This window comes from Amphiura filiformis, chromosome 13 (assembly GCF_039555335.1).
Source record: "Amphiura filiformis chromosome 13, Afil_fr2py, whole genome shotgun sequence".
NCBI classification, from domain to species: Eukaryota; Metazoa; Echinodermata; class Ophiuroidea; order Amphilepidida; family Amphiuridae; genus Amphiura; species Amphiura filiformis.
In genome coordinates this window covers 18,599,816-18,611,665 of record NC_092640.1, presented here as the reverse complement: position 1 = coordinate 18,611,665, position 11,850 = coordinate 18,599,816, and the positions used below count along the sequence as shown (strand labels likewise).

The 11,850-nt window shown below is 33.6% G+C and overlaps 1 protein-coding gene across 1 annotated transcript; it reads left to right on the top strand.

The window, feature by feature from the left end:
- The first annotated feature begins 210 nt into the window (after positions 1–210).
- Positions 211–11,776, top strand: LOC140167214 (TLC domain-containing protein 2-like). Its single transcript, XM_072190562.1, has 4 exons — positions 211–485; positions 9,676–9,749; positions 10,823–10,905; positions 11,321–11,776. Exons 1-4 carry the CDS (start codon positions 298–300, stop codon positions 11,669–11,671), a joined length of 696 nt encoding a protein of 231 aa, XP_072046663.1. The 5' UTR covers positions 211–297; the 3' UTR covers positions 11,672–11,776.
- The last annotated feature ends 74 nt before the right edge of the window (positions 11,777–11,850 follow it).

The following is an 11,850-nucleotide window of genomic DNA, read 5'->3' as shown; positions in this document are numbered from 1 at the left end:
ATGTTACTGTAAAATGTTTGTGCAAACATATTTGCAAAATATTTTGCAAAATATCGTGTCAATACTTAAATTATGATAGAATTGGCAGCAAGTTTTCAAAAAATGTTTCTGAATGTTATAGAAACGACATTTACACGTTTCCAATAACCTTTTGCGAATAATGTGAAAAAATAATGTGAAAATATTTTTGTTAAGTAATACTCAAGCGAAATGGGCAAGGGTTAGGGTGCCACCACTGCAAAGGCCCGGTCGCCATAGGATGATGGATAAAGCAGTCTACGGTGTATATGAGTCAACATGGTGTCTGTAATTGCTTGTGTTATTATCTTGGCGTCTTTTGGAGCATTCTCGTTGTTTAACAAATTCTTGGCGTTTGGTGTTATACCAATTCCTAAACGATACGTTGGTAACCTTCAATACAAATGGAGAGGCACAGCTGTGTCTTTAGTACACACAAGTATTGTGTGCGTCATAGGTGTAATAAGGTTCGTTAGTTTCACATATATATCAGTAATATCAGTAATTTGCGAAATAAAAAAAACTTTTTACAAAAATTCTTTTAATTTTTGTTAGAGGTATATTAGGTGTACTAACATACGCTTCGAAATTTCATGCATTTAAGGGGGTACTACACCCATGCACAATTTTGGGCCTATTTTTGCATTTTTCTTAAAAATTATAGCATATTGGGGACAAGTAAGATATGTATATTATAGGGGCAAGGACTACAACTTCTGCACTGGAAATTTAATTTCAGCACGGACAACGATTGTGGAGTTACAGTCAAAAATAAGGGAAACCAATATTTGATCAATAAATCAATAACTACTTGCTTTGAGTTGCTGAATCTTTCTGTACAGTAGTTGCAGTCCTTGCCCCTATAATATACATATCTTACTTGTCACCAATGTGCTATAATTTTTGAGAAAAATGACAAAATAAGCACAAAATTGGCCAGGGGTGTAGTACCCCCTTAATGCAAATTCATTTGTCCGCAAACGACCCAATATTGATAAAAGTGTGCGTTTTCAAAGTGGAAGGCTTCGTGTCCGTATGGACTCATAATTGCAGCACGCAAATATAAGGTGTATTTTTCGTGCTTGCTCTAACGAGCGTTAGTACTTACTTGTATTCAATTTCTCCACAAGAACAATACTACACCAGGCACAAAAAGAAACTCGTCAGTTATATTCATCCTTGCTGTTCAATAACTTGATAATTTTAAATTATTCTGAAATATACATTTTGTCAATTGGACTTTTCTTTCTCATTTGACATCCTGTTTGTGAACATTGAGCAAGAATTGACCAAGATATGCGCCTCAAACTCTCAAACCCCAAAATGAAAAGTTGCAATTTTAACGATTCAATTGTGCCTGTTACACTGTGTGCTTTATTGATTGGCCCGTGGTGCTTGTGTGCAATACCACGATGCGTTCCCATTGAAAATCGTTGAAAATGCAACTTTTGATTTTGGGGTTTGAGGCTTTGGAGGCGCATATCTTGGTCAATTCTTGTTCGTTTTTCACGAACAGGGTGTCAAATGAGCAAGCAAAGTCCAATTAACAAAATGTATATTTCAGAATAATCCAAAATTATCAAGTTATTGAACAGCAAGGAGGAATATAACTGACGAGTTTCTTTTTGTGCCTGGTGTAGATCTATAAGTTATACAAGCACGGAAACCTTACAAAAGGTTTGACAGTGTCAAAAAACTGTTCTAAAATGTCATATAACTCCTGGTAACATTGGTGACGCGAGTACGGTAACCCCGGAGTAGCCAACACGGAGTCCATTCATGACGCAAGTCACACGGTACTTAACATGTTTAATATCACATCAAAGTCTCATTCTTGACATGATATAGAATTCTGATGACTTGCTTCATGTAAGAGAGAGGTTGGTTACTCATGTTACATATACCTATGTCCAAAAACTATAAAGGTAAAGGAGTCGAACCTGCATTTTTTGCAGGACGGAATGCCCATCTCTCTTTCGATAACGATTTAGGCCAGACTCGCCGTGAATTGTTGCGGTGGGGAATCATTCCTAGCATTTATGAATGTCGGTACCCATTTATAAGTTAGTACACCAGGGTGAAGTGGAGTAATCGAGATATTGCCTTACTCATGCTCAACTTGGCACAACATTAGGTTTGGACTATGGTCATTTGGTATAGTTTATCAGGGGTGTGCACCCTACGGCCTACGGGAGACATGCGGCCCGCCAGCGAATTTCGGTCCGCGAGACTTGTTTAGTGAAAGTGCACGATAAAAGAAGCACTCTGTGATTTTACGTTGCGACTTAGTCACAATTACATGTATTTCAAATGTCAAAAATGTTCTACTGCAAATGAAACGTACTATGGATAGGACCCATAACATGCATATATGTGACATGATCAAGGGAAATGAGTCACATGTCGGCAATTTTCAATTTGAAGTTTTTTACAACATTTTCGGGCAGTTTACAAATGCTATATTTCATGCAAACCCCATCAAAATCGAACATCTGGTTACCGAGTTATGAGCAATTTATCAATGGCTAAAACAATATAAAACAAAAGAATTTGAACACTGTTTTTGCCATTCAGAAACAATATTTACGACATCCGACTCATTCCCCTTGATCATGTCACATATGAATTTCACTACAACCCATTGACAAAATAATAATGTGCATTGTCGACATGCTTGGCGTATATATGCGCACAGAAAGTATCCGAACACTTGCAAAAAAAACCATAATTTTAAAACTAAACAACAATTAATTCAATCTTTAATCTTTGAGTTTTAATGGATGTAATATCTTATTGCAATATGCATTTTTAACACCTCTTTGGATCCGCTGCGACATTTACAATCACATGCATGTACGAGCATTTGAATGAGCGAAGGTCTGATTCTAAAAATAAAAGGGACAAATAGCTCTACAAAGAGAAAATATTCCAAAAAATGGAACAAATAAACATCAACGCAATTTCTTCAATCTTTATTAAAGCATTTTTATGTTTTTTGTGTTTTTGTTTTCAACTTTTCTTCTCTGTACTTTTCACAACATTTTTTTAGTTCTTCTGTTTCAGTTTCTTTAGTTCTGTAATTTCAATTCTTATCTTTCCTTCATCATGTTCATCTTTAGTATTTTGTTAGCCATCATCATGATCATTATTGTTCATCCTACATATGATCGCTTTTTGTTTTTGTTTTTGTTTGTTTGTTTGTTTGTTTGTTTTTGCCTAAACATGGTAAACATTGAAAGAATCAATGCAACAAATAGCTAAAATGAAACAAGGAAACTGAACAAAAAATAGTACAAGTACAGAGAAGAAAATTGTTAACTAAAACAAAATGCTTCAATAAATATTTTCTGAAGAAAAAAACACGTCGTTTTCCCGCTTCTTTATCTAATTTGTATGACACCTGTTTGTCACTTTTGAAATCAGACATTTGTCCGTTCAAATGGACTATTCCATTTAAAATCCACACTCCCCTGTGGAAGATTTTGGAAATATTTTCCACAGGGGGAGTATGAATTTCAAATGGAATGAACACATTATCAGCTCCATTTGAAACTCATTCTCCCAAAGGTAAAGATTCAGGTTGAAACTTTCTCAGAGGGTGTGTGATATTTAAATGGAGCTGCCTGATGTGCTCATTCTATTTGTAATTCATACTCCCCCTGTGGAAGATATTTCCAAAATCTTCCACAGGGGAGTGTGGATTTTAAATGGAATAAATAGCCCAATGCTTGTAACTTTAATTGCAGAAATCGCAGCAGATCCAAAGAGGTGCCAAAATGTATAAAATGAGATATTACACCTGTCAAGGTTTGACACTATTTTAAAGTGTTGCGATTTGGTAGTTCACAGCATCTTGCGAATGGTTGTCAGCTTTGGCAAAAATCGCATTGCTCAAGAATTCAAATATCACAGATATACTTTTGTAGGTCCTGTGGTTCTTGAGTTATGTTGTAGGAGGGCTGAAACACCTGCAACACTTACATAAACGTACATAACTCATTAACAACGATAAATCAAGCAAGGTTTGAAAGTGTATGGTTTGTAGATTTTGCAAAACATCAATTAAGTATTATTTTTCAATAATATTATATTGATTTACATAATGAAAATCGATTTTTTTGGCTGCTTCGACCAACAGTACCTTGTCTACCCTTAAAACTCAAGATTTGATTAATTACTGTTCAGTTTTAGAATTGAAGACCTATTTAAAATAACCAGTTTGCGTCTGACGTCAGGGCAAAGGCGCGACGTGATTGGTTGCTGACCTGCGCAGTACGGCATTTTTGGTCTGGTTGACAGAACGTCATATGCAAACTAGTATTTTTAATTCGTTCTTCAATATTATAAAATTATGGGCTTTTTTGCAAGTGTTCGGATACTTTTTGTACGCAGTATAGAGTCTGTAGTCAAACTTGTGTGACTTGACAGTGTCTGATTTCTATGCATCAGTAATTATTTTTCAAAAGTTTCCATGGATGTGAGTTCATGAACAATGACACTAACAATGTCCTTTGTAGTTTCATATCGTTATGATCTATTGACCCGTGCATGAATTATGTATATAGCAAAGGAATCAAGTTCATAAAAAGGCAGACATATTAGGACTATTAAATTTGGTTGCGATGGGAAAAGATATGGAATGTCATCCTATTCCAATATTTATGCAGTCATCACACGTTTCAAAATTCATAACCATAGATTCTGGACCGGGACCCTACTCAAGTACCAAATTAACTCATGTAGACAAATGGATAGTACCCAATAATGCAAAAATAGCAATTACGTTACAAACATTACCAAATTAGTTCATGTAGACAAATGGGTGGAAAATTCAAGAATTCCTTCTTATTTCCAGACGATTTGAAAATCGTCTGGAAATAGCTTAGGCCTATATTGACTGCTCAGTGTCAGAAGTGGGTAAGTGCACTGGGGATTTGCCATTTGGTCTAATGCCATTTAGTCTAATATCCATTTCGTCTACATCCATTTCGTCTAAACCCATTTGGTCTATATCCACTACGTCCAATAATCATTTGGTCCTTTAACCATTTGGTCCGATAACCATTTGGTCCGATAGCCATTTAGTCTAATAACCAATAAGTCTAAATCCATTTAGTCTAACAACCATTTAGTCTAATACCCGTTTGGTCTATAACCAATAGGTCTAATAGCCATTTGGTCTAATACTCATTTGGTCTACAAGCCATTTAATCTTACAAGCATTTAGTTTATTAATAAATAGACGAAATGGTATTAGACTAACTGGTTATTAGACCATACGAGTATTAGACCTAACAGTTATTAGACCAAATGGGTATTAGACCAAATGGTTATTTTTTAAAATTAGACTAAATGGACATTAGACTATATAATTATTAGACTACGTGGCAATTAGCCTTTCTGGTAATAGACCAGTTGAATATAGACTAAACGGGAATTAGACGAAATGGTTTTAGACCAAATGGCAATAGACCAGTGCACTAGCTGTCCTGTGTGGGGTACAGCTATTACACTTACCCACTTCTAGCACTGAGCAGTCGACATATATAGTGGGCTTCAAAAATAATAAAAAATGTGCGGCACACGTAGTTTTTCATTGGTTATTTCTGACCTGGCAAGTTAAAAATGTTGCCAATCCCTGGTTTAAATGATCACCACAGAGAAAAATTTCTATGTGAAACGGTTGTAATAAACGATGAACTAGAGCGATAACCGCACCATAGCTGAACCATGTGGCTTCGGCAGTATATTGTGGTAGCCCTATACCACTGTCATCATTGCATTTAAATTTCAGCTCAATTGAAGCATTTTGAAAAACTTGGCATTTGACCCCTTTATTGCCCCTTAATGACCTTAAATGAATTTTAAAATATTTTAAACATGTTTAGAATGTCATAAGGATCATTGCGTTTAAATTTCAGCTCAATCGGAGCATTTTGGAAAACTTGACCTTTGACTCCTTTATGACCCCTTCATGACCTTAAATGAATCTTAAAATGTTTTTAAAATGTTTAGAATGTCATAAGGATCATTGCATATAACTTTCAGCTCAATTGGAGCATTTTGAAAAACTTGACCTTTGACCCCTTTATGACCCCTTAATGACCTTAAATGAATTTTAAAATATTTTTTAAATGTTGACAATGTCATTAGGATCATTGCATTTAAATTTCAGCTCAATTGGAGCATTTTAAAAACCTTGACCTTTGACCCCTTTATGACCCCTTAATGATCCTTGACATTTGACCCCTTTATGACCCCTTAATGATCTTAAGGGTTCATACCACTAAATCCGCGTGTGAAGCGGTTTCCGGTAAAAGTTTATCACGACTATAGTCCCAACTTTGCATAAAAAATGTGCAAAATCGGTACAATATTAACAATTTTAGTGTTTCAAATCGTGTTTTGCTAGAACTTGTGAATGTGATCTCTACTAATTTGAACAGAAAACGCGAAAATTTGAGTGTTGTTTACGATGATGAGCGCATGAACACACGAGTTCAAAACGCGGTTAGCAGTCAGACGTAAACACGGGAAAATCGGGTCTTTTTATATAGCGCTATTTTTCTCAAAAAGTAGACCTAAAATATGGTGTCATTTTCAGATATGTTATGCAGAATTTTGTTCTGATTAAAATGATATCAAATATATATTTCAAAGTAAGACGTAACTCGACTTATAGCCTAAAACGTGACCCCTGTTTTGCACGTAAAGTCTATGGAAAGCTATTTGGTGGCATGTACCCTTTAAGGAGCAATTCCATGCGTTTTGCGCGCGTCTTTATCTATTTAAAATGCACGCGAAGAAATGAGGAAGGACATCAACAAGCGCGTGCATGGACGCCGCCATGTTTTTCGCTGTACGTGCGTTTTCCGCGAATAGGCTTACTTTTATATCGAATTTAATAAAAGTTCCAATTTTGGTAGAAGTTTGAAACCTTTTGATATGAATAATGAAGAGTTTCAAAATATTGAAAACATTATTTATTGGTGTTTTAATTACAAAGAGGTTTGTCAAATTCATTGTTATTTTTTAGCTAAACTTTTTGTCATTTAAACTCAAGTTTTGGCCTTCATATTTAATAAAATTGCATAAAAAATTCGATTTTAAGATATTTAAGTTTCTAGTTTGCTTTATTTATACCACTGTTCAGTATTGTAAATTGTTATAACACTCAAAGCTAAATTCATATTAGTATTTAATTTGAAATAGCCATTCATTACATATGGTTTTTGGACAAAACGGGTTAAAACGGAGCTGGAGGGGGGGGTAGGCCTATTTGATTGTCATTGTTTGACTTGTTAAATAGTCTGCACGTACTTATAATGTTTTATTTTTGAAGTTATGTACTTGTAGAAGATGTTCAAGTGACTTTTATTCTTAACATCAATTGATATCTGCATAAAAATTACAAATCTGCAACTATAGTGCGTTCATGTGCGTCAAAATGACGAAAAATGGCAATTGTCGGTTATCATGTTTGTATTTGAAATCGCCAGTGTGTCTAAAGTATAAAAGAAAATAACCTAAAATTTCTTTAAATTAATTCAAAACTTAGTGAAAAAGATAACAAAATCATTTTCAAGGCCTAAAAACGATGTTTTAGCCTCTTCAAGGGTTCATACCACTAAATCCGCGTGTGAAGCGGTTTCCGGTAAAAGTTTATCACGACTATAGTCCCAACTTTGCATAAAAATGTGCAAAATCGGTACAATATTAACAATTTTAGTGTTGCAAATCGTGTTTTGCTAGAACTTGTGAATGTGATCTCTACTAATTTGAACAGAAAACGCGAAAATTTGAGTGTTGTTTACGATGATGAGCGCATGAACACACGAGTTCAAAACGCGGTTAGCAGTCAGACGTAAACACGGGAAAATCGGGTCTTTTATATAGCGCTATTTTTCTCAAAAAGTAGACCTAAAATATGGTGTCATTTTCAGATATGTTATGCAGAATTTTGTTCTGATTAAAATGATATCAAATATATATTTCAAAGTAAGACGTAACTCGACTTATAGCCTAAAACGTGACCCCTGTTTTGCACGTAAAGTCTATGGAAAGCTATTTGGTGGCATGTACCCTTAAATAAATTTTTAAATGTTTTAAACATGTTCAGAATGTCATAAGGATCATTGCATTTAAATTTAAGCTCAATCGGAGCATTTTCGGTTAAAATGACCTTTTTTGACCCCTGTGACCCCAGGATGACCTCTGACGTTTGGAAATATTTTTATTATATTCTTTATGTTTTCCTCTTTCATATGACACCACTCATGGGGTCATACCTTCGTGGCATTTAGAGATATGTCCATTTCAGACCAAATGGTTAGTCAGTTAGTAACCCAGCAAACACAAAAACGTTTTTAAAACGTTTTAAATTAGTTATATTTTGGGTTTTGGTTTAGGTAAAAACGTTTTAATAACATTAAAATGTCGGGTTATATAAAGGTCATGAAATCGTTTTAAAACGTTTTGTATAAAAACACACTACAACAATATTTTTAAAATGTTTTCGAAATGTCATTGTAAACTATTTTTGCAAACATTTTTTGCCAAATATTTTGTCAACACTTAAATAACATTATGTTAAAATATTTGCACCCAGCAAACACAGAAATGTTCTTAAAATGTTTTTTACAAAACGTTTTAATAACATTTAAATGTCGGGTTATATAAACGTCGTGAAAACATTTTAAAAACGTTATTGTAAATATTTTGGGCAAACATTTTTTGCAAAATATTTTTTCAACCCCAAAATAACATTCTGTTTAGAATGATTTGTTCCAAGTTTTCAAGAATGTTTTTGGAATGTTATTAAAACGTTTTTATACCCTTTATATAACCCGACATTTAAATGTTTTCTGTAAAACATTTGTGTTTGCTGTGCAGTAAATTACCAACAAATGTTTTTTAATGTCATGAAAACGTTTTATACCATTAATGTACCCTTTATATAACCCGACATTTAAACGTTTTCTGAAAACCTTTTATAACCTTTTGCGAATGATGTCGAAAACGTTTTGTGTTTGCTGGGAAGCTAGTAAGCTAGTAAGCTAGTAAGCTAGTAAGCTAGTAAGCTAGTAAGTAAGCTAGTAAGCTAGTAACATTCACTCATATAGGCTGATACCATTTCATGGTTCAGCAAAAATTGTTAAATAGAAGTCATGCACTGAAAGGTGTAGAATGGCACTGCATGCGATGCAACACGATTGGGTTGCCATCTTAATGTTGGAACTTGATTTGCATAGGCGGCGGAAGCGGGAGGGGGGCACAATTTTATTTAAATGAGGATGACTCTGTCATGAGCAATGTCGATTGCATACCCTATACTAGAAGAAAAGATAAAGCAATAATTGTCCTTTGCATCTTCCTTTTTAGCTCGAAAAACGTCGTATTTTGGGCCAAAATTACACCAACTGGCCATTCAAATATCAAAATTAACCTTCGTTTAGGGCTAAAATAGTCTGAAATGTAACAAATGTGCCTGGGCACAAAATATGCTCGTTGACGTTCCCCCTCCGCCGCCACTGTGAGGAACTAATCTATTCAGACCATACTACATGTATGTTTGTTCATTGAAAATCAATTCTGTTATAATGTCGAATGTTTATAAATTACTGTTATATTATTTATTATAAATTCTGTTCTGTGTAGTGTACCAACCATATGGTCTGATTTTGTGTTAAACTACACGTCCATTGGCGAAACTACGGTGGCTATTTTCACAGGTAAGTAAGGCAGAAAGGTAGACACGAAATTAATCAAATTATTCGTCAAAAAAATCCTTAAGGGCTGGGATAGCGACGTTTTCACGTATTTGTTGTGGGACCTGAGAACACATCAGACATAACAAATTGTATTTTAAAAACGGGGAATGTCCTTTTGATATCAAATAATTTTGATTTGTTGAAATTCGCAATATAATACACAGTTTATGGCAAATGATTAAAAATTGATATTCTTGAAATTTAACAGTCCTCGAAGTAAATTGTATGAATCTATTGATATGTACTTAAAGTGTATGAAGCTGGGATGAAAAGCCGTCTATCATATGAAAATTTTGACCTTTCGTATTGAAGATATAGATTTTTTCTCAAAACATCTTTTTGGGGAAAAATGTATATCTTTAATATGAAAAATCAAAATTTCATTTGATGGTCGGCTTTTCATCCCAGCTACATACACCTTTTAAGGTGCATATCATAAGATTAATAAAGTTTACTTCTAGGACGGTTAAATATTTAAAAAAAATTTTTTTAATAATTTGCCATAAAATTTGTATTATATCGCAAATTTCAAAAAATCTAAATTATTTGATATCAGAAGGACATTCCTCGTTTTCTAATTGCAATTCTATATGTCTGATGTGCCCACAGGTTCCACAATAAATTATACGTGAAAACGTCGCTATCCCAGCCCTTAAACCAGGCGTAAATATTGTTGCACAGGTTTAAATAAAAACAATCAAGTGGTATAGGCCTACATTATGATGCATAGCTATATATATGCATACCCAGTAGAAGATGCAACATACTACATGTATTACATTAGTACATTCAACCATGGAAATAGTTTTATCTACTGGCTTATTTCCATGATGATGCAACCACTTTTTAAGACATATTGACAGCAAAATGTCTTCAAAATGGAAATACTACCAAGTGCAAATTGTGCACATTCTGGTGATAAATAAGCTTGAGGCTATATCATACACTGATCTATTTGAAAAGAACAAAATTCTAATAATACACATCATGGCGTGGAGTTTGTCTTTTTCAAAAACTGTTCTTGTTGGTTTCAGGTTACACAATATATGATACAATAAAACTTCTTCGAAACGTTAATTCCAATGTGGTTGCGTCACTTATACTTCACCATGTTATTGTAAGTATTTATTTATTTTAAAATTAATCAATTAATTAATTAATTAATTAATTAATTAATTAATTAATTAATTAATTAATTATTAATTAATTAATTAATTAATTAGTTTAATTAATTAAATTATTTATTTATTTATTTATTTATTTATTTATTTATTTATTTATTTATTTATTTATTTATTTATTTATTTACTTATTTATTTATTTATTCATTTATTTATTTATTTATTTATGTATTTATTGATTGATTGATTGATTGATTGATTGATTGATTGATTGATTGATTGATTGATTGATTGATTATAAATAAGGTCAAGTCTAAAAAGGGCATAATATATTCCAGGCTTAAAACATAACATACACTGTATATTTAAGACCAATACCCAAAAAAATATATTTTATGTTTACTTTTATAGGGCGGCGTTTTCAGTATAATCTCGATACATCACCAGGAATGGCTAGGCTACGGTATCCTGTGCCTCGTCGCTGTTGAAATAAACAGCATCTTCCTTCATATCCGACAACTGATACTCATGAATGATTTTCCGAAATCGTCAGCCTTTTTTAGAGTTAATAATATGCTTTACATTAGTTCGTTCGTAACAATTCGTGTCCCAGCATTTCTTATTATATTAGGTCTCCTTATTCGGGACATCAAACGAATGACAGCTGCGTGGCATTTTGCCATCATTCCCGGTGTTTCTGGACAGTTATTACTAAATGTATACGTGTTTGCGAAACTTCTTTCTTCTGATAAACTCGTTTGATACAAATTTGAAGCGAAGACTTTGTGCTTGTGAAGTGCATGCCGAATATGACCGTCGAACGCATTTTTTTGTTCTGCAACCATAGGAACACATAGGAAAGGGTAAGGGGTTGGGTATAGGGTAAGTGTTAGTCTTGCCAGCAAGACTTACTTATCTTATCTTTATCATAAACATAATGA